This window comes from Mesocricetus auratus, unplaced genomic scaffold (assembly GCF_017639785.1).
Source record: "Mesocricetus auratus isolate SY011 unplaced genomic scaffold, BCM_Maur_2.0 Super-Scaffold_15014, whole genome shotgun sequence".
Classification (NCBI taxonomy): domain Eukaryota; kingdom Metazoa; phylum Chordata; class Mammalia; order Rodentia; family Cricetidae; genus Mesocricetus; species Mesocricetus auratus.
In genome coordinates this window covers 82,989,462-83,013,140 of record NW_024429186.1, presented here as the reverse complement: position 1 = coordinate 83,013,140, position 23,679 = coordinate 82,989,462, and the positions used below count along the sequence as shown (strand labels likewise).

Below are 23,679 nucleotides of genomic sequence, written 5' to 3'. Positions count from 1 at the left end.
AAGCCAAAAAGAGCGTGAGCTCCTGCCTCCTCCCACCTTATCACTTCCTGCCTGTCTGTACAGACCTCCAGACCTCTATGGTTAAGTAGTGGCTAGCTCCGCCCTCTGATCTTTATTTATACAGACAAGGTATCTCCACATTTCTAATTTTTTTATCTAAAATAAAAGGAAGGTTATAAATATAAGAAAAACTATATACAATAAGCACAATAACTATATACAATATATACTATATACAGGCAATAAATATATCAACAATGTCTAGTCCATTAATAATTGACAAATTCAGAGGAAATACTCCATATCTATCTTGTCTTGGGGAGTCCTAATTCACTTCCTATTTTAACTTGTATTATCTTTTTATGTCTTTCAACCTTATACACTTTACATTTCTTTATCAATTTTCCTTTTAGCCACTGAGCCATCTCTCCAGCTCCCAGTGAATTTCTTTTCTGAATCTAGTAACAAGGAAAACTATAACTATAAAGTCTTCAACTCCATGAGAGACCCTAGAAGGAAATAATATTACCTGAATAAGCAGGAAGTGCAAGCGAGCTACAGTCCAAAGAAAATTTGAGAAATGATAGAATCAGATGACTGCCTGGACAGTCACCCAAGGTTCCTCTGTGACATTGGGACATCCATCTTCAGCCTACAGGCCTAGCAAATCTGACAGACTTTTCTGTGAAGTAGGATATTATGAAGGACTTCCCTATCTTGTCTTGGCAAAGTTTGGCAGTCCTTTTTTTGTGTGTGTCCTGCTTGTCCCAATTTGGACAGTATACTGTCAGAAGTTGCTTGCCCAGTGGCTAACTTTTGCCACAAAGAAAGTAAACTCCAGGTGGAGTTTCTTTAATGCCGGTCATCTTCTCTCAAGTAGATTAGTGCTGCCAGGAGCAGACATGTATCATTGTCATATAAGAAAAAATAGTCTATGTTATTAAAACATCTTGGATGCCACATTCTGTAGATCTCTGAAGTGTCTGAAGATGGCTTATCTATCTAAACTGTATCTCTGTTTGACCTTGAAAACATACCTAATATGACTACAAGTTCAATTGTAATAGGTGACTAATTACTAACTTGCATTTCTTTTTATCCTAAATAGTTGGCAATAATAACTTTCAAGAATTAAATATTTGCATTACATTGTTAAGTGAGTTGCACAGGTACCATACCTGAACAAGATTAGAAATGTATGTACAGTATGTTCTAACAAAAATAACCTCAACTTTGTATTAATATACAAGAAATCCAAGCCAGTGTAAAATATTTAAAACTAGTAGTTGCTATTTTAGTTTAAATGTAGATTCAATAATCTACCTTATTATCCTATTTCTATATCCCCCTTGTTTTGTTTTCAGAGTAGATTCAATAATCTGCCCATATATCCTATCATAACTATATCTCCCTTTTCTTTTTTCAAAACAACTCTGAGTCTAATCTCCATTGTTCAACTTTCTTCCTGACCATAACCAATAACAACTTGTAACCAACCTACTTAAACAATGACAAATATCCATAACTCATTGAATGACCCCAAACCACCACCCCACCTCTTGGGAATGTGGGCATTGTGTTCTCAAAATTACTTCCTGCTGTATGGGGTCAATGGCATCTTTAGGTGATCCTGAAAGGAAAATTTTGGATTAACTGTCAAGTCCTGGGAGAGGTAGCTGTATCTTTTGTCATCCAGTCTCTTCGTAATGGGCAAGTCCAGGGCTTGTCTCAAGTCCTGGCTAGAGTAGTCTGTGAGGCTGGATCATCTTAGCTAGCCACCTGAGCAGTGTGTAGTCCAAAGCTGATCTTTGGGTGATATTTTTCAGCTTAGTAGTATTGTCACAGTCCTGGTGGAGTCATTGATGTGAGGACCCATTATTATTTGGAGATGTCAAAGGTTGCTGTTAGGCCTGGTCATGGTTCGCTGCAGAAAACGTAAACATTTTAAATGTCATATGTAACAGATCTCAAAGACAGTAAAAGATTATTATTTGTTATGTACATCTAGAATACAAAAACTTAATTCCTAGTTACTTGATAGAGACTCAAATTCAAAATCATGTAAGGGAAGCTAGATGAAGCCTTTTGCTAGCATTACTTAGTACTCTATATAACCATTCATATCATGACAAAAACCTTATAATATGTGTACATATAAATTTTGAGACAATATTTATACCTTAAGAAAAGCTTCAAAGGCTCAAAATAGCACCAAATGATTATGAGATTAGTGGAAATGAAATAGTCCTTTAATTTTTGTTTTCCTTCTGTCATATATCAGGCGGCTCTTCTGAGACAGAGATTTTGGATTTTACTTTAACAAGCATGCTTGGGTTTAGAGAAGGAGAAAGGCATACTCCAACTCCAAAGCCAGCTTTAATTTTTACTTTAACTGGGACTACAAAATGACCATTTGTATTATATTTCTGTAGAGAAAAGCAGAAACAAACATTTGCGAAGATTATGAAAATTTATCATGTTGGAGACATACTAATAGGTCAATTCACTCTTTTCCTTGGGACTTTTTATTTTTGGGCGTGGATGATTTGTCCTTTTTCTTCACATCTTTGTCCCGTGGTCTTTAGATTCCTTATCTGGATGCCTTCATTCTCCTGAAAAGACAAAAACAAAACCCTTCCTCAACCCTAATTTTGGGGAGGTTCCCTTAGGGCAGGTTATATCTAATCAAATGAAAGCATTTGCTAGTTTTAAAGTTAGTTTATATTGAATAATCATGCTGCTTGATTAACTATCACCTCTTCTAGTCAAGAGGTGTCTCTTGTTCAAATCTAATCTTTATGAATTTTGATGGTATCCATAGCTTTTCTTCTCCTGCGGAAACAAAAGCAAAACTGTGTCCTGGTTTCCGTTCTGAGGTCAGCACGCCTTTAAAGTGTACCGGCTGATTTAATCCTGTAGTTTTTCTGTTATCCGGGGTCTCTCCACAGCTGTTGTGCCTTGCTCATTAGTGTCTGGAGACTGAAAACTAATAAAGCACTATGTGATCCATTTTGGGTTCTTTATCAGCCCTTTCTGTTAATTTAGCATTTCCTTTCGAGTTCAACTTAATCTTTCTATAACTGCTTCCCTGTAAGGATTGTGTGGTGTACCTGTAATAAGCTTTATTTTGTAATAAGCAAAAAACTGTTTCATTTTACTAGAGGCATATGCTAGAAGCATTGTCAGTCTTAATTTGTACAGGTATACCATGATGGCCATAACTTCTAGCAAATGTGAGATTACAGAATCATCCTTTTCAGAACTCTAAGCAGTTGCCCATTGAAGTTCTGAATAGGTATCAATGGTGCACTGTACATATTTTTAATTTTTGGAATTCTACAAAATGAAACACATCCATCTGTCATATTTCATTACTTTGAGTGCCTTTTGGGTTGCTTCCTGCTGGTAATGGAGATTGGTTGTATAAAGAATAAGTAGGACATTTCCTTATAATTTCCTTGGCCTGTTGCCGAGTGAAAGAAAAAATGTTTTTTTAACCTTTGCTATTAACATGATATTTTTATGAAATTCTGAGGCTAAGAATTTCATAAATTCTTTCCTAACAATAGTTGATTAGTTTCTTCATTAACTTGTGTTGGAGGGCCTGGCAGAGCCGTATAAATATGAATCAGTAACTGTGTTGAGAGTTTTCATAAAATCCATTAACACCATGAGAATAGCAGCAATTCTGACTTTTGGACAGAGTCATAAGGGCTTTGGTCTACTTTACTTAAATTTTCTGATTTGTAACCTGCCTTTCCTGATTTATTTGCATCAGGATAGAATGTATGGGCTCCAGTTATTGTTTTTTTTCCTCACACTGCAAGGAAGACTCCAGTTGGTTCTCTTTATAAGATGAATTCTCTTGCTTTTGGGATAATTACTGTTAATCTCTCCCAAAAAAAATACTGCAAGCTCTTAGTCGGGGTTCACTTTCTGCCCATAGTTTGTCAATTTCATCATTAGTAAAGTAATTTCTGCTGCGTCTATTCTTGCTAATTGACCAAGTCTCTATTTTTCCTTTTAGAATCAACTCAGAGATCTTTTCCGCATCAGTTTTTAAGTCTTTCCTTTGCTTGCATGGTAAAATGATCCATTCTAAGATAATGACTTCCCTTTACAATAAAATTCCTGTAGAGGATGCTTGGAGGGAAATATGGCCAGAGTGCACCTAAGCTTCAGGTCCAGGTGAACCACATGTGCAATCTGTGGTTTCTCTTCTACCAAAGCCAATTCTGTCTCAGCTTCAGCTGTTAATTCCCTGGGACTATGCAAGTCCTTGTCACCCTCTAAGTTCATCAGGACCTATCCCAATAGTGGGCTACAGATAGGAAATACTGCCTAGCAGTCTTGGAAATTCATTATGAATCTGCAATCATATTTCCTAATTTCCACCTTTTGGATCTAATTTTTTGTAAAACTATCTTATAGCCTAAATAATTAATATAATTTCCTCTTTGTATTTTTTCAGGAGTTATTTGTAATTCCCAAGGCAAAATTTTCTTTGCTTCTTCCAACATTCTTTCTAAAATATCTACATTTTAATCAAATAATCAATTGTCATCCAATTGTCAAACTATAGATTGAAGAAATTGCTTATATATCATTTCCAATGACTGCTGTACAAAATATTGGCACAGGGTGGGGCTATTTAACATTCTCTGTGGGAGAACTTTTATTGATATCTTTTAGCAGGCTGAGAATTTCTTGTAAAGGTATACTGAAGAAATAATCTTTTAAATAAATAACACATCCTTTAGGAAATAGAGCACAAAGAAATTCCAGACCGACGAGAGCCCATTGACTGTATCATCTTATAATAGCTCTTAGATGTGTTACCATTCTCTATTTTCCAGATTTCTTTTTGACAACAAATACAGGAGAATTCCAAGGGCTGGTTGATTCTTTAGTATGCTGAGCATTTAGCTGCTCCTGCACCAGCTGTTCTAAAGCCTACAGTTTCTCTGTTGTTAAAGGCCATTGTTCAACCCATACAAGTTTGTCTGTCAACCATTTTATAAATAAGACTGTTGGTGCCTTTGAAAGATCAGCAGCTGTTGTGTCCTGTTCTTGTATAACCTGAATGACTAGAGACTATTCTTTATATTACCTTCTATTATTTTTCCCAGAAACATGTTAATTCATGTTTTGTTTCAGAGATTGGAGGAATATTAATCTGAGTATTCTATTGCTATAACAAATCATGTCCCCATAAATTCACTGCTATGTTAGCAACTTATGACTTTATTTTTCCTCTCTGTCCTTTTGGCCCTACACATTCGATCCATCTCACACTCTGTTTTTCCTGAGACAAGGTTTCAATCCCAGAGGCTGAACATTTGCCTCCTGAAGAGGCCAATTTGGATGCCAAGATTCTGGTGAAATTATTGTGACATTCGTACCTGTGTCTACAAGACTTCAATGACGTCATTTATTCATGTTTTTATTTTTGGTCTTTGCTCATTTATAGAACTTTGCCAAAATTCTCTCTTTATGGTTTTTCCTGAGTTTTTTTTGTTCTCTCTTCTATAGATTTTCTATCATCCAAAGCAGTATGGTTTCTTACAACAACCATTAGGTTTTTTCATTGCTCTGGGAAGGAGTTTCCTCCAAGTTTACAGGAACCATTGAACTGAATTTGGCATATTGGCCTGAGAGAGGCCCTTATGGCATTTCCTGATGGCAAAGGGTTAGCTTGGCTATTCCTTATTGACCTACATTCATTTGTCCAAGGCCTGTCTTTGCCATACCTTCTGCATACTCCAGATAGGAGGGGCGTTCTGTTTGAAATATGCTTACAAAAACATTGTTTCTAGGAATGCCCTTTTTACAGTCCCTTTCAAGGTGACATTGTTTTCCACAGTTGAAACACTTGACATTTCAATTTTTCTTCAAATCTCTGGAAATTTCCTCTCGTATCCATGCATCATCGTGGTCATGAGATTCAATATAGATTATATATCTTGGACCCATTCCTCCAAAGGTGCTGACCTTGCCTTTAAAGGCCTAATTATCCTTTTGCATTGAGAATTAATATTTTTCAAAAGCCAGATCTTCAATTATTTATTTGTCTAGCTTCTGGATCTGTTATCATTCTGTGTACTGCTGAAGTCAGTCTTTGTAAGAAATCCGTGAACGTTTCCTTTGGTCCCTGTATAACTTAGGTAAACAACTCAATTTTCTTTCCTACTTCTCCAGTTTAGTCCCAAGCATCTAAAGATGCTGTTCAGAATAAATCCAGGGTGTGACCATCATATAGAGATTGCCTTTGTACATCAGCCTAATCTCCCTCTCCAAGAAGTTTGTCTTGGGAGATTTCCATACCTACTTCATTGTGGAATGGTCTTAGCCTCATCTTTCTACCAGATCTTCCATTATAATCGGGGACCCGGCTCTAAAACATCTTTAACCAAGTATTGCCAATCTCTAGGGATAATTCTATTACAAGTTGAGCACAAGTTTAAAACATCTGCTTCACAAAAGGTGAATGTATGCCATATGAGACTATCATTTCCTTTTGTCTCTTTAACTCTAACATTTCCACAGGAGTCCATTTAGCTCTTGCACAGCCTTGGGGATATCTATCATTTGGCAGTTGTTCCTGTATGGTGACTGGATAAATTAAAGTTGGTTGTTTGAAAACCTTAGGGAGTTCCTCTATACCTTTATAAGGCAATGCTAAAATTGGTTCTCCATCGTACTCTTCTGTCTGGGTCTGAATATCTCTATGATCTGTTTTATTAACTTTTTTTGTATCCTGTGTCTTAGCACTCAAATTAACCAATGTTTTTAGTGATAAAACAAAAATAATAAAACTTATGTTGTTCATAATTGACATTACTTAAATCCCATCAAATTAGTTATCCTCTCATTTAATTGTTTCATTTTCAAACCATCCAGCGTATTATCATACAGAGACCTAAATTTCACAATTGTAATAGTGTTTCCCATTTTTTAATGTGGGAAAAACTCTGTCTCTCTTTTCTTAACTATTCCCCTCTTTAAAAATTCCCACTTGTCTCACCAAATCTGCTGACGAAGATGGCGGAGCTAAAAGCTGGGCAGCACATCTGATCAGAGAGGAACACAGGTGGTGTGCAGTCTGATCAGAGAACACAGGTGGGGTGCAGTCTGATCAGAGAACACAGAGAACACAGGTGGGGTGCAGTCTGGCTGAGGACAGGCATAGCTGGGAGCTGAGAGTAGCAGCCTGAGGAGAGGGGATCTAGGGAAAGCCAACAATCCACAGAGAGAGAGAGAGAGAGAGAGAGAGAGACAGAGACAGAGACAGAGACAGAGACAGAGACAGAGACAGAGACAGAGACAGAGACAGAGAGAGCTGTCTGAAAAGCACACTTGGGATTGTGTGGCAAGAGCAGCCCGAAGGCATTTGGAGCCCAGGTGCTTCTGGAGTTTGGATGGCAGCCAGAGAGGCTGTATCAGGAAAATCCCAAACTCTCTCAAAGGCTTAGGGAAAAGAAGAAATGAAAACCTAGCCAGGTGGGGTGGTGACTCCTGCCGGAGTCCAGAATGCAGCTCCAGCCTATACCTGTGGCTTTTCCGTGAATTCATGCCTTCAAGTTGGGCACCAATATGTAACATAAGTCTAATAGGTCTAGTAATAAAATTCCAGAGTCAGATATAGGTGGAAATGCTGAGAGACCGGAGAGACGAAGGAGCAAGCCACAGTCGCCTTACCTACTCAACTTCCCAGTCAAAAAGTCACTGAGCTCCTGCCTCCTCCCGCCTTATCACTTCCTGTCTGTCTGCACAGACCTCCAGACCTCTATGGTTATCTAGTGGCTAGCTCCACCCTCTGATCTTCAGGCAGGTTTATTGTACAAACAAAGTATCACCACACCACTAGGCACAGCTAAATGGACTCTTATGTAAAGAATTTAAAGATTTCCACTGTCCTGCTGAAAGTCTTCAGTGTGGCTCTTTCTGTCATTCTCTGAGGAGGCAGATTACTGTCTCCCCAGCTCTCTGTTCTGTCTCTCTTCTCTCTTCTCCTCCCTTACTCCCTAGCCCTCCCCCAATACACTTTCCACATAAAAAAGGAAAGTCTTCAATGTGTAATATAAAAGCCAATTCATGGGTGGGAGAGAAACAGCACCAAAATCATGAATTAACTTTACTGGTCATTTTATGGGGAAAGAGCAAATGCTTTATTGTTGGTATTTAAGAAAAATCTGTTGTTTTGAGATAGGCTCTTTCTATATAACCATGACTGAGCCAAACCAGGGATATCCTTCTCGGACTGCCACCTGCTGGGAAAACAGGCTTGGGTGGGTCACCATCACTCAAAGGTTGTCTCTGAAGCTGAGCTCGTGCCAGCTTGATTTCCCCCTCTTTCCTTTTCCAAATCCTTTTCAAGAAGACTTGGAATGTTAAAAAAACAAAAAACCTTAAACGTTCATGCCTGCCTGCCTTCCTTTTCCTTTCTTTCTTTTGACTGAGAAAGTTTGCTCTGCCCATATGCTCATGGGTACAGGGTCATCCACAGGACACAGGTGGGGTGGGAGGTCCTGGGTCATCCACAGGACTCCGGTGGGGGTGGTATGGGGAGGAGGTCCTTCCAGTGGCCATTCCACAAAGAAAAGTGACTGCTCCTCCCAGTAGCCGTCAACTCCAGGACTTGTCTGCTAAGGATTGGGCCTCATCTTGTGCAGGTTAGCACAGATGCTGTGAGTTCATTTGTGCAGCAGCTACACTGTGTGCAGAGGACGGCATCTCTCAGCACACCTCCATCCTTGTCTCTTCTTCCTCAATCCCTGGGCATAGTGGGTGCAGCCGACGTCTTTGGAGCAGAGGGTTTAAGCCCTTTGGCAGCTAGAGAGGAAAATGAGAGGGTAAACTAGAGAATGGAGCCCATCGAGAAGCCATCCCTTGATCCAGGAGAGAGAGGTGGCCTGAACTAAGGGAGGGGGATGGGCGAGCAGAAAAGGGTGCTTGCTCAACATTCAGGGTTCACTGACCTTGGTACTTGACAGCTGAGCCGGCTGTGATCTGAGGCACATCTAGGATGGCTGCCAGTGTCCCAGTGCAGTGACCGTGACGGCAATACCTTTCCAGAGCTGGGAGAGCTCCAAAGAGGAAGGACAAATAGTAATAACCAGTTAGAACAAAGACTAATGTTGGCTTTGTAGCCACTGTCTCCTTTGAATTTCCTGGAATTAGTGTTTAGTTTGAAAATTACACATTCTCAGACCTCAGCACACTTTTCCCTTGGAGTGCTGTATAGGCACAGATTCTCCAATTATTAATGTCTTTGAAGATATTCGTTTCATGAATATTTTAATGTTCCACTCAGCAGGCCATTTTCCTCCTGAAATATTTCTAATTTGAGGCTAACTGGAACAATTTTCCTATGTACTTTGGTAGGCTATTCCATTAATGCAGAGTAATTGCTGCTGCCTGAGTGAGCCAGCCCCTTTTCTAAACTCAGGCTTGAATTTAGAGAGAGAACTAGATGTGGATTTCCTACAATGGCTGTCAGCATCACCATCAGCCTCTGTACTAAATATTTCCTAAGTTCTTCTCACTCTGTGCATAACTATGGGGAATTAGATTTTGGTTGACTATTGAGGACACTTGTCACATAGGCAAATTTCTCTATTTTACAAGGAATTTCCATGTACTGGTATGAGTTCTTTAGCTTCATAGTTTAAAAGCAGTGTTTCATGTGTCTGCTCAAAATGGAGATAACAAAAAATTTTATGACAGCAGTTTATTTCATTGTCTCCATTTGACATTTAGAGTCAGAACTAATCAATAAAGTTGATATTTCCCCTCTGTCTTAGCTAAAAGAAGCAAATCATAGGCAACAGGTAAAATGCAGTATTAATAAGCCTTAATTAACCTTCAGAATTTTGACGGGTGACCGTATGTTGCCTGAGGTGGATGAACTCATTTGGGTAAAAGGTCCCTGTGAGGCCGATTAGCATCGTGTCAGGAAATCCCTGCTTTGTTGCCCTGCTGGTTCCATCTTTAGCCCTGGCTCCTGCCCATGAACGGGAGCCAGAGCTCACCCAGGATGAGGAAGGAATGAAAAACCCTTGCAAACCCATCACCATTATGTCCTCACGCTTCTCTTAGCCCATGCTAAGATTCGAAAGTTTGCTCTCCATATAAAGGTTTTGCTTTTTTTTTTTTTTTGGAAAGATTTATTTTTATTTATGTCTCTATGGGGCAGGGGGCATGTATGCCACACGCATGCAGATTCCCTTGGACATCAGAAGGGAGCATAAGTTCTTTTGCTGTTATTTCTCTGTGTATCCCAGGCTGGCCTCAAACTCAGAAATCTACCTGCCTCTGCCTCCTGAGTGCTGGAATTAAAGATGTACACCACCATTGCCTGACATGTTTTTTTTAATCGAGAAATTTTAATTACCACACCTAAATTTACTAAAATTCACAATAGAAACTTATTATTAATTATAAATGCTTGGTCAATAGTTCAGGCTTGTTACTAGCTAACTTACATTTTGAACTAATGCATTATTTCTTATCTATGCTCTGCCACGTGGGTGGCTTGGTGCCTTTCCTTAGTATGGCAAATTTATCTCCTCTCCACGTCTCCTCAGGATCTGACCTCCTCCCCGTTTTTCCTCGCACTCTCTTTCTCTCTCCAGTCCTGGCTAACCTCTACCTGTCCAGCTATTGGACAGTCAGTCCAATCACAGTGTCATATATTCACACAGTGTAAAGGGACATTCCCAGTCTTGTTCATTTCCCAGGACTGTGTAATGCGTGTACAAGTATATCCTGTTTTAAATTTTAGTGGCTGTAATACTCATGCAGTGCTTTGCACTGTTCTTCTCATATCCAATACATTAGTTACCATAGAGATGTAAGTGAGCACAGGGCCTCCACTTTGTAACTTTATTAGTGCTTTGAGAGTTCCAGGTTCCCCGCACAATGTGTCTAGTCACCCTCAACTCTTTCCAGACCTCCTCTCTTTTCCCTAAGCCACCCAACTTTGTGTCAAAACAAACCAACCTTTCAAGACCAGTTTGTGCTGCCCGAAATATTCTGGAGTGCGGTCTTCTGCTAGAGCATTTCTTTCCCAGATTCCAACAACTGCCAATCACTGCTCATCTGGGGGCGGGACGTGTGTCCAGCTTCCCTGTCTATCTGGGATTTGATCTGGTTTTGTGTGTGCTATCACAGCTGCTCTAAGTTCCGCTCTGGGGCTGCCCTGATGTATCCAGAAGTTGTTGCCTGGTTTTAATTCCTGCTCTTCCTCCTGCCTAAAGCAAGACACAGTGACATTTTATAAATCACGGGATATTACCACACACACACACACACACACACACACACAAGTACGTGAAAAGACAAGCTACGGATTGGAAGAAAGTATTTGTTGATCATATACTTGAGAAAAGTCTAGTGGTCAAGATATATAAGTAATGTAAGAACTACAAAAATCCAAGTACTTGAATAGCTTTCTCTAGAGAAGACAAATGACAAGCAAGCAGATAAAAAAGATTCCTAGCATGGTTAGTCATTAAGAAAATGCCAATCAAGACCAAATAAAACACTACTTTATCTCCACTAGGGTGGCTATAATTAAGTAAAAGAAAAACAGCAAATGTTGAGGACACGAGAACTCTCGCACATTGCTGGCAGAAAGTAAGTGAGTGTCTCAGTCCCTGTGGTATATCACTTGGGAATGCCTCCAAGTTAAGTGCAGAGGTTCTGTATATTCAGAAGAATTGAGATCAAGTACTGGTTGAGACAAGTCCTAGTATACAAATATTCATAGCAGCACTGTGCACAGTAGCCAGAAACAATCTAAATGTCCATTATCAGAATGTGGAACCTGAGCTAGGTGTGGTGACATCTTTAATCCTACCACTCGGAGACAAAGACAGGCAGATCTCTGTGAGTTCAAGGCCAGCCTTGTCTACAAAGTGAGTTCCAGGACAGCCAAGGCTGTTACACAGACAGACCCTGTTTCAAAACAACCAAAAAGGGGGGAAAGTGTGTAGGATCTGGGGGTAGAGGTGAGGTCATCGGGCTTGTGTGTAAGTGCCTCTATCCATTGAGACATCTTCTGGCCCAGGAAAGAGATTCTAAAATTTACATCCGAAATGAATTGGTAATGTTCAACACTTAGTATAAGACATTCATAATGGGAAATGATGGGGTCAATGATATAAACTCAGTGGTGACCCCGAGTTGCGCGACAGGAAGAATGAATACCTGGTGGTTTCAGAGAATTATTGGGGTGGTAAACTGTAGCTGTGTCATGGTCCTGGTAAACTTGGCTGAGTGGCAATGATGTGCCTGTGTAGATTCAGAGCAGCAAATGGAGCTTTCTGGTGTGGCGGCTAAAATATACTTTGAGGATGAAGTTTAAACCACCTGATTTAAATCAGCTGTGGAGGGTGGGAGGGGCTTGTCCATGGATGGGGCAAGGAGCATATGGGAAATCTCTGCCTCCCTCACTGTTTGCTAAGAACCTATAAGTCCTCTGAAAAAATAAGAAAATCTCTATATATTAGTTCAAACATTCCAATTTCCCTTAATTTTGTCACTTACTAGCTGTTGTAAAGAACTAAATCCTGGCATTTTCAGGAAAAGAGATAAAACTGGGAATCATGACGTTAGGTGATAGAAGCCAGGCCAGATACTTCTAGAATCCATGTATGGAGGAGGGGTACGAAGGGGAATCAGGAAGGGAGATGGATACATCTTAAAGGAGAGGGGGTAAAAGAGAGAGGTAATGCGAAGGGAAGACCAGGAGATACAAAGGAGCCAACCAGTCCGGGGAGGGGGTCAGCGAGGAGCAGATCAGTGGGGAGAACCATTGAGAGTAGATGATGACACTACAGAAAAGCGCTTGATGGAACTCAGCAGTTTTACTCTGTGAAGACTAATGTGAAGACTGATGACGAAAACGTGCGGATGAGTTGAAATCGACTCTTTTCAGAATGAAGTCCCCCCTGAAGAAGCCTGAGGTCAGCACAGTTTGAAAAGCACTCCCCTCCCTGCTCAGGAAGTGTGCACTGGAGCGTCTGCTCAGGAAGTGTGCACTGGAGCGTCTGCTCAGGAAGTGTGCACTGGAGCGTCTGCTCAGGAAGTGTGCACTGGAGCGTCTGCTCAGGAAGTGTGCACTGGAGCGTCTGCTCAGGAAGTGTGCACTGGAGCGTCTGCTCAGGAAGTGTGCACTGGAGCGTCTGCTCAGGAAGTGTGCACTGGAGCGTCTGCTCAGGAAGTGTGCACTGGAGCGTCTGCTCAGGAAGTGTGCACTGGAGCGTCTGCTCAGGAAGTGTGCACTGGAGCGTCTGCTCAGGAAGTGTGCACTGGAGCGTCTGCTCAGGAAGTGTGCACTGGAGCATGGCCCACAGCCGCGGAGCACAGAATAACCATGTCTGCATGCTGTGCAGCTCTCATCTTGGGCAGGTCTTCACACTGTGTTGAGACCTCCACGAAACCCTGTGGTCCCCGTGCTGGCCTCTGATCCTGACCAGTGTGACGGTGTGTTCCTGGGTGGGACTTTTCTCTCCCCTGGATGCCCCTCCCCCAGCCTATTCCTCTAGTGACAAGTTTTTGTGTTTTATTTGCCCCTTTCTGAGCATCCTGCCACTGCCAGTGACTCCATTAAAAGGAGGATGTAGGAAAATCCCCACATGTGCTTTCGCAGTTGCTGAGTATATTGGAACATAGCATAACGCATCTAGCCAGCACCCATAGGGAAGCATCAGTTTTGTTAGAACGACACCATGAAAAATGCTGCAGCATATGTCACCTCACAGGTGGCTAGAGAGGGACTTCCTAGAGAGGGAGTGGTCAGGGCGGAGGTGAGCATTTGAAATCTTACTAAATGTGGCCAGGTTTTCTCGTCCCTCCCTTCCTCCCTCCCCCTCCCTCCCTCCCTCTCTCTCTCTCTCTCTCTCTGTCTCCCTCCCTCTCTCTCTTCCCCCCCTCCTTTCCTCTCTCCTCCCTCCTCTCTCTCTCTGAGACAGGGTTTCTCTGTATACCTCTGGCTGTCCTGGAACTCTTTTGTAGACCAGGCTGGCTTCCAACTCAGAGATCTGCCTACTGGGATTAAAGGTGTGTGTCACCACGGTCCGGCACCAGATTCCTTTCTGTGGTGTTTTTTCCATTTGTACTTTCCATTCTTCTCGTAGAAGACAGTGAGGTGTCTCTTCTTCATGGTGACCCCAATACTGTGGGTTCAGTGAACACGTGAGAGATGTGAGAGCTTATCTCAGTCTTATTTTGCATTTCTCTTCATCTTTAGAGAAGCTGGGCATCCTTTTTCAAAGTTATTTTAAGACACAGCTGCCCCTGAAGCCCTGCGGGCCCTAGACCCAGGTTTGGGTTTTGTTCATTGGTTTAACTGGACTCCTTCATGCTCTCTTTCAGCCTGAAAAGCTTCCTGTTCTGCAAAGTTTGCTCTGTATTTCTTCCTTTTCTCTTTTCTGTGGACTCTTTCCTTTCTTTGTTGACTTTGTGGTTTGGATTTTATTCTTTCTTATCTTGTTAAAATGTTCAATCTGGCGCCATTTGCTGTTTGCCGTAGCTATACTAAGAACAAAGGTTAATGTAAATGCAGACTTTGGGTCAGTGAGTCTCTGAGAGCTTATCCGTTGTAAGAAATGTACCACTGTGCAGGGGATATTAACAGTGGGGGAGGCTGAGCAGGTGTGAAGCTTATGAGATTGTCTCCTTACACCCATCAACCTAAAACTGCTTAAGAGGTTGATTTTAAAGGGAAAAAAACGGCAGTCATGTTTTCAGTCTTTTGTCTATTTTTGCAAAGATTCTTTTTTATGCCTGCAAGTATAGTATAATCCCATGCCATCTCTGGGTGGACAGGCAGCACTGCCTAAAAGCTCTCCTCTGCTTCTGGGACATGTACGTATGTGGCTGTGTTCAGGCTGTCAACACAAAGCTGATTGAGAGCCCTGAGGAAGTAGGTCAGCCTGTGAGCTCAGCTATCACATCAGGGGTCCTCTGCCCAGTGAGAGAAGGGCTTGCTTCTGGGCACTAGTATTTGGTGTGTCCTCTATTCAAGTTCTCTCTGGGTTGCTCCCTTTCTCTCTGGTCTCTTGTCTGGAAAATTAAGTCAAGTCTTGGCTGCTAAGCATTTTGTCTGGGGGAAAGGGATTTTGTAGGAAGGCAGAACCTGACCCATGTGTGCCTTTAAGCCATTCAGCTTGTTTTTATCTTTTCGTTTTAGCTCCTCCCTGATCAACCACATAATTTAATTTCCTGTGCCATGCTCAATGCCCCCCACACAGACTATTAAATGCAATTTTATGGTTTGGAAAGATCTTCCCTAGGACATGTAGATGGTTTTGAAGAGAAATGGAATGACAAAGAAGACAGTAGTAGACTATTCGCCATGGTCTTTTGCTGCTGCTGTTTACCTAGAGCTGCCTTCCTGATCGCTACTTTGTTCTGTTTCGCTTTGGGCACTGACACAAACTGTAAAACTGAAGTCAGCATATAATTTCACCAGGTCTTCAGGGAACCTCCACACTAACTCTAGTGACAAGTAAGAGGAAGTTTTAAGAACAGACAGCTTAAGGAAGTTTGAAACAGCTCTTTCTCACCCTAATTTTCGGTTTTTCTCCAGATGTGTAGGGGGCGGTTTGGTAGTTCTCTTTCCATGTGAAGTGGTGATAGTTACAAATGCTCTAAAGTAGACTGATATCATTGCTTTTATCCAGATATTGAATATGAGAATAAATGATCACCAAAAAAAAAAAGCCAAGTGGTGGTGGCTCATATCTTTAATCCCAGAACACTGGAGGCAGAGGCAGACAGATCTCTGTGAGTTTGAGACCAGCCTGGTCTACATAGTGAGGTCCAGGACAGGCTCCACAGCTCCACAGAGAAACCCTGTCTCAAAAAACCAAAGAGATGGGGATGGGGGGTGGGGAGGGTAGGGGATGGGAGGAAGGGAGGGAGAGAGGGAGAGAGAGGGAGAGAGAGAGAGTAATTATCTCCTTTGTATGTGGTGAGGGATACGGTAGTCTGACTTTTCTGATAAAACTCAATGGTTAATGATATTCTGATTTCTTTGAAATCTTTCACAAAAACAAAGATTCTATGATTCCTTGAGGAACTATGTTCTAGATGCACATAAAGACATCTTATCTCTTTAAAAAATAGGAGCAGATGTCTCAAGTGTTAGATGCCATGTTTGAAAAATTGGTCAAAGAAGGGGAGCATGTAATTGACCAAGGTGATGATGGTGACAACTTTTACGTCATTGATAGGTAAGTTTTATCCAGCCTTACTACTGAAGCTTAGAAACCGATTATGTAAAATCTCAGCATTCACCGTGACAACCAATAGGTTAATCCGATGCCTGTGGCTTCCCTGCACTCTGCCACTCTGTAATGGGCACTGTAAATGTCTCGTGAATATACACAACAAAGCCAGAGCTTATAGAAGTGAATTGTTGAGTCTTAATCACTAGTGTGCCTTGATTTGCTAACTCCCATTTGGCAGGTAGAAAGTAATATTGCCATGTAGTAGATGCCTATTACAGTGAGAACAGGAAGAAGGTACGACATGGATGCCGGGCAGTGTGGTGCACGCTTAATCCCAGCCCTTGGGAAGCAGAGGCAGGAGGATCCCTGTGAGTCTGAGGACAGCCTGTTCTACAGAGAGAATTCCAGGACAGCCAGAGCTGTCACACAGAGAAGCCCTGTCTCGAAAAACCAAACAACAACAACAAAAGATATGGCATGAAGTGTCTAAGTGTGGTGTAGCTAGCTCACTTGGCACTGCTGTTTTTAAAAAGGTTTTATTAACTATGAAAGAACTCAGGTACTCCAGAAGGTGTAAGGGAAGGAGGAAGCCATTTTTTTTCTGCTGTTTTAGCATCCTTTAGTTAGGAGAGTGAGCAGCTCATGCCTCCTTACAGACATTGTGTAGTATTTCACTGGTGCTTTAAAATGTTTCAGGTTTTTTGTTTTGTTTTGTTTTTGGATTTCTTGGGGGGGGTGAGGGAGGGTGAGACAAGGTTTCACTATGCAGCCCCTGGCAGGCCTGGTACTTGCTATGTAGACCATGCTGGCCTTGAACTCATAGAAAATATTTTATTAAACAGAAAGTATATGCACCTATTTGTATTGACAATCAAATTGTCAATTCTTAAATCTTAAACTGTGTTTTACTTTATTGGAGAACAGTATGGCCTGCACGATGAACAAATGAACCTCAAACCATACTTTAGCTTATGCTGGGCAGGGTATTTCTTCACCTTGTAGAGTGGAGCAGAGTTCACGAGGCAGTCCCTGTCCCTAAGCTGGCGGGTTTTGTGTCCATCTGATAGAGTTTTGCTCCACTGGATAGAACTGTGTTTAGCTGATAATTAGACCCATTCTGTCCCCTTGGGACCCCTTTCCTAACCTTGGCCCTGTTTTCTTTCATACATGAGCTGTGTATGCCTTTCAGTCCCTGGGTTTGCTCATTTCTCTGTCCCTGTCCTGGTGCCTGAGTAGCCTATTGCTGCAGCTCTAGCCAGGGTTAGGGAGAGAGCTAAACCAGGATGTGTTTCCTGGTGTCAGGCAGAGTCACAATTCTGGTGTTGAAACAGCTTTCACCAACAAAACAGCTTATAAACACGCTTAAGTTTTTTCACTGAATTGTAGGTAAGAAGTGTAGGTTTGGTCCAGCATTGATCTTCCATTCAGGAGATAGTTTTAACTCTAAAGCCTGCTTTGCACTCGAGCACTGTATATTCTCTTTCGGTTAGATCCTAATTACCGGCTGGCAGATGAAACTCTGGCTCCCAGAAGTGACGGGGCTTGACTGAGGTCACCCCGAGAGCCAGGTCCTCTGCCACCCACTTCTGTTCATGCTCATTGCTCTGGCCTGCACTGCCTGAAGCCTCACGAGGTCAGGAAGGGAATCTGTGTGAACAGCAGCCCGTCTGTCTAACAGACTTCCACTGATGGCCCCCGGCTGGGCTGGGCTGGGCTGGTAGCGTGTTATTCATTTTATCCTATTCAGAATGGTAAATCCCGAAAAGACTGTCAGTGACAAAAATACAAGGGGAATAAATGGCAGATTTAAAAATAATAGTTTGAAAAGTATTATCCATGGGACAAGTTCTAGGATGTATCCTCGTGGGCATCATCCTGTCCATGAACTATATTAAAGACAGTTTTCTCCCATAGTAACATAGTTTTTCTTTGCTACTTGATGACCCTTTCCTAATGCTTAAAAGCTGCCCCCTCCTTGCCACTGCCACATCTTTTTTCTAGGGCTTAGCCAACAGGATATAAAGAGCGTCCCTTGCCTGCCTCACAGGTGTGCCAGCCTCATACCGTGCTTTCTGTCCAAGTATAGTGTGTGGGGAGGCGGTCCGGTGCAGAAGGCCCGCGGTGCGTGTAGGGCTGCCCCTGAGCACGGGGACCTGCACGCGGAGTCTGTCCGGTGTGGGGACCCTGCATGAGGGCCAGCCAGGGGCTTGGTGTGAAGAAGGCTCGCCACTTCTTAGTTGCAGTTTGGGGTTGGCCTAAAGTAAGGGTCAAGGAGGGCATGTTAAGAATCCCATTCTGCTTGTAACTCAAACCAACTGTGTATAACAAATAAAGAAAAAGTTTGTTTGTTTTCTAATAAGACTTTTTTTTTTTTGCAAACGCTGGCAGCTATCTGGGGTACAGTTCCCACTATAGTTTATAAAAGACTTGTCAGCAAATTGTTAGATCTATATTCTTTTAAAAGGTAGCCATTTTTTTCTAATCCCAAAAGCAGTATAACTTGCTCTTATCGGTGGGTACAGCAGGCAACAGCAAATCAGAGTGTACCGGATTCTTCTCTGCATCAGCGTCTCATTGTGATGAAATGTTACCTGACTCTCTTTGCCTCTGTTTCTTATGAATTTGTATATGTCCAACAGAGGTACATTTGATATTTATGTGAAATGCGATGGTGTTGGAAGATGTGTTGGTAACTATGATAATCGTGGGAGTTTTGGAGAACTGGCCTTAATGTACAATACACCCAGAGCAGCTACAATCACCGCTACCTCTCCTGGCGCTCTGTGGGGTTTGGTAAGTAAAATGTTTGCTTGATCTAAATCTTCCTTTCTTTCTTTCTTTCCTTCCTTCTTTCTTTCTTTCTTTCTGTCTGTCTGTCCTTCTTCCTTCCTTCCTTCCTTTCCTTTTTTGCAAATTATCATGACAGTAGATAAGGCGGGCGGATACCCTGAAGCTGTATTAACTTTTAATCAGTAGATGACTTATGACTACGAGTCATTGGCATTTATTGACCATCTGCTAGATGCTACACCGGTGGACACAAAGATTTATGTCCAGTCTCTCCCCGAGTCGGGATCTTGAATGTGCTAGCCCTTAGAATGGCATCAGACCCAAACTGTTCCTCTCTTACCCACACTTAAAAAGAGTGAACCACCGCAGCCAGAGAGATGGCGCAGTCAGCAAGGTGCCTGCTGCTCAAGAAAGAGGATCTGAGTTCAGAGTCCCAGAGCCCATGAAAAAGTCGGCACAGTGGCTTGTGCCCCTAACTGCACACAGAGGGGACATGGAGAAAATCATCCCTGAAGCTCGGTGGCTAGCCAGTCTAGCCAAGTCAGTGAACTTGAGGTTCAGTAAGAGACCTTTTCTCAAAGGTGGAGTGTAGCACGAGTAATAAAAACACAGAGACAGATATTGGGGTTCAAGCTGAAGATCAGAAAAGTAAAGCAGCCAGCCACTAGAGAGTTCTTACCTCTACCAGGGCTCAGACGAAAAGGGTGATCCTGTCCTCAACGTGACTGCAGACTGGCTCCTGTCTCCTCCTGTCTTTTATTCCGCTCTAGTGCTGATATTAAAGGCACACACCACCGCCCAGCCTCTGTGGCTGACTAGTGTGGCTGCTGGGATTGAAGGTGTGTGCCACCACGGCCTGGCCTGTATGGCTGACTAGTGTGGTTAGCTTTGCACTGTGATCTTCAGGCAAGGTTTGTTTGTTAGATTATAAACAGACTGTCACCACAATAGTCAGGTAAATTAGTGGTTTTCAGCGTGAACAACCGAAAGTCTCAACTGGAGACTCGTTAGGAGCACACACGCTGGGCCCCTTCCACCAACTCTGCCTCCTGCCCCGAAGGCTCTGAAGAGGCGCCAGCACACCCGTACTCTCGGGAGCCTTCCATCCGATGCCCATGTTGCTGCCATTTGAAACAGCCCTAAAACAGTTCACTTGATGATTGATTGGTAATGTGTTTGCACCCCAGAGCAGCCATGTGGAGTCAAAGTGTCTGTACCTGTACTTTTCATTTGAGATACTAAAGAAAAAATCTTGCCTCCATCCTACACAAAAGCAATCATCCTCCTGGGAACTTTGAGATGTCCCTAATCCAGAACTTTTTGAGTGCCAACCTCATCCTACAAGTGTAGAATCCCATACATGTTACAGGTCAGTCAAAATGCAAGCCCATTACGAGTACTTATAGATTACCTTCCAACCATGCATATGAGATACACATGAACTATGGATTTAATCTTTACGCTTGAGACATGCTCCCAAACTATTTTGTCAGGAGTTTTCAATATCTGGGCAGAGTGAGTATGGATGTGGTTGTATCTAAAATCTGAAATACCACTCACCTCAAGACAACAGATCCTCAGTCTGTATCCTTACGTAAATGTCTTAATGGTAGAAATTCTGTAAAGAGTGGTTCATAGACACATTGGCTGAGGGGCTTGAGAAGGGGCAGGGGCTCTTTTCACGTGTGCAGAACCGAACCACTGATTCTAGAAGGCTCCCCTGGGATGCACTTACCACCCTGGAGTTGTTCAGCTTGCAGTTCTGTGGGTCTAGGGTGAGCTGATATGCCTAGTCAGTCAGCTCCCAGATGTCCTCACTGCCTGTGTCTGTCAGTCAGTCAGCTCCAGGTGTCCACACTACCTGTGCTAGTCCAGGAGGTGTCCACACTGCCTGGTGTCACATTTCACTGCAGGCAGTACTGATTGACTTTGTTGCAAACACAAAAGCAGCATATCCCATGTTCTTGGCATGCAGCTGGCAGGGACGCATTGGAAACTGGGCCTCCTGAATTTGTCGGGTCACAGTGGGTGGGAAATGGTAGGCCATTAATAGTTCCTCCTGAGAGATAAAATTCATGATTTATTTCTAAATGGCTAAACTATTTCAGGCCTTCTCTGTTTTAATGAAAACAAAAAAAAAGTCCATGAAATGTACCTACTTCCCAAACCTGACTATACATGATAATCACATGGTACACTTTTATCGATGTAAATTATGTAGAGATTTTGAGTCACTCAAAGTCTTTGGTTTTAGAAATTACCTCAGCAAATTTTGATGTACAGCCAAGCTTCAAAAGAGCTTAATATTTTTGTGAGTTAACTCATAAAATAGACTGTTATGACATGTGCTTTTTCTTTTGGTTTTGTTTTTTGTTGTTGTTGTTGTTTTGGGTTTTGGGTTTTTGTTTGTTTGTTTTGTTTTGTATGAGACAGGGTTTCTCTATGACTTTGGATGCTGTCCTGGAACTCGCTCTTGTAGACCAGGCTGGTCTCAAACTCACAGAGATCCACCTGCCTCTGCCTCCTGAGTGCTGGGACAGTGTGCCACCACTGTCCAGCATGCATTTACTTTTTATCTTGTGTGTTAATGGACATGTGTGGCGGTCACTTGTGTCCTGGTAACTGAACTCAGGTCATTAGGCTTGGCAGCTGGTGCCTTTATCTGGTGAGCCGTCTTGCTGGCTCAGATCCTCACTTTTTAAGACATTAGTACAATCCAGAGCACAGCTGGCATCAAAACAGTAATAACCTAACTTGGGAAACAGGATGTTTAATCTCCCCGTGTCTCAATTCTGTCTGGCTGTTACCACAAGCCACCACAGGTGGTGCAAGCACTCACATCTCGCTGTTTTGGAGGCTAAAACCACAAGCACTGTTGGTGCTTAGGGCCAGAGGTTGTGGGACTATTTACTTAAGAATAAAAGCATTTTATGAGAATTTTTGCGACATAAATTTTTTTGGGGGGAAAATAGCTTTTTGAACTGTTATGTGTAAACATTTCTAAATTAAGTTCTGCCTTTTGGAGATCATATAAACATGAATGAATTTAGATTGTAAACATGATGAAGTCTGGGCTAAGACCCAGTCAAGAATATAATTTCTCTGTACCTTCATTTTCAAAAAGAAAATTCTGATAATATGTGGGTATGAAAGATAACCTAATAAGTATATATTTTTGTTGTGGTGGTGGTTTTTGTGGAGTTTTTCTGTGTAGCCCTAGCTGTCCTGGAACTCACTCTGTGGGCCAAGCTAGCTTCAAACTCAGAGATCCACCTGCCTCTGCCTCCCAACTGCTGCGATTAAAGGTGTGCAACACCATTCGGCTTAAATCTGTATTTTAAGAATGCTTACATTGTCAATTCTTTATGGATGACCTCTTTTCAACTAGTGTTTCTTGTAGTTTTTACTTCAGTGTATGCATAGTTCAGGAATATCACATTAAATTGTGTCTGTGACTGACTTAAAGAATGTACTCCAAGACTGTCTGTCCTGTTTTACTTTTTATAAAACTCAGGTCTGGTCATGTGTACTTAATTGATTTTGCAACCCTGCCATCTACAGTGAGGGAATGGTATTGGTATAATTTTTTTATAATGTGACAGTGCCTCCTTGTGGGCATAGAGCCCAATGTGCTGGTCAAAATCTGTATGTCTAAAGCAGTGGTTCTCAGTGGCCCTAACACTGCGAGCCTGGGACACAGCAGTGGTTCTCAGCCACCCTAACACTGCGAGCCTGGGATACAGTTCCTCATGTTGTGGTGAACCCCAATGATAAAGTTATTTTTGTAGCTACTTCATAACTAATTTTTCTACTGTTATGAGTCATAATGTAAATATCTGATATGTGACCCATGTGCAAGGGTCATTCAACCCCCAAAGGGGTCACTACCCACAGGTTCAGAACCACTGATCAAACGAATACGCCTTCCTTCCTTCCTTCCTGCCCTCCCTCCCTCCCTCCCTTCCTCTCTATGTCTGTCTCTTTTCTTTTCTTTTTCTTTTTCCTTCTTTTTTTCTTTTTGAGACAGTGTTTCTTTGTGTAGCCCTGGCTGTCCTGGAACTCGCTCTGTCAACCACGCTGGCCTTGAACCCACAGATCCACCTGCTTCTGCCTCCTCGATGCTGGGGTTAAAGATTTGTGCTACCACCACCCAGTTGAATGCTTCTTTTTCTAAGAAAATAAAGAAAAGAAGATTTATATGGTAAGTTTTGTGCCCAAAGAAATTAGGTGACAGTATAATCATGCTTTAATCTTTTATTTTAAAGTCTTCAACTACTGTGTATACCTTGAAGGAAATGAAACTATTTGTTCGGATCTTAACTGCCTTTGTATTTGCTGCTCTCTCTTTAGGACAGGGTAACCTTCAGGAGAATAATTGTGAAAAACAATGCCAAAAAGAGGAAGATGTATGAGAGCTTTATCGAGTCCCTGCCGTTCCTCAAGTCCCTGGAGGTGAGCTGTGTTTGTGTTCTGCTGCTTTGTCTGGCATTCTGCTAAGTGGCCCCGCTGACAAGATAGGCCAGCGTGCAGGGAGCCGCAGGTCCCACATAAGGGTGCAATGGTGTACCCTGACCACCACACACGGCATGCACTGTAGTACTCCTCACTGTAACAACGACAGTGCTAACAGTGATTTTTAAAGTCTATTCAT

The 23,679-nt window shown here is 42.2% G+C and overlaps 1 protein-coding gene and 1 long non-coding RNA gene across 2 annotated transcripts in view; one reads left to right on the top strand and one right to left on the bottom strand.

The window, feature by feature from the left end:
• The window catches only part of Prkar2b (protein kinase cAMP-dependent type II regulatory subunit beta), a 108,886-nt gene that overhangs the window by 75,461 nt on the left and 9,746 nt on the right, over positions 1–23,679 (top strand). The window contains exons 5-7 of the mRNA XM_005076238.4: positions 16,135–16,241; positions 18,878–19,031; positions 23,379–23,480. Of these exons, the coding sequence (XP_005076295.1) occupies positions 16,135–16,241; positions 18,878–19,031; positions 23,379–23,480 (363 nt within the window). The remainder of the gene's footprint in view (positions 1–16,134; positions 16,242–18,877; positions 19,032–23,378; positions 23,481–23,679) is intronic.
• Positions 82–9,089, bottom strand: LOC110342039. Its single transcript, XR_002384028.2, has 4 exons — positions 8,979–9,089; positions 7,025–8,832; positions 2,492–2,612; positions 82–1,924 (listed from the first exon to the last, which is right to left on the bottom strand). It is a non-coding gene; the product is annotated as an uncharacterized LOC110342039 (long non-coding RNA).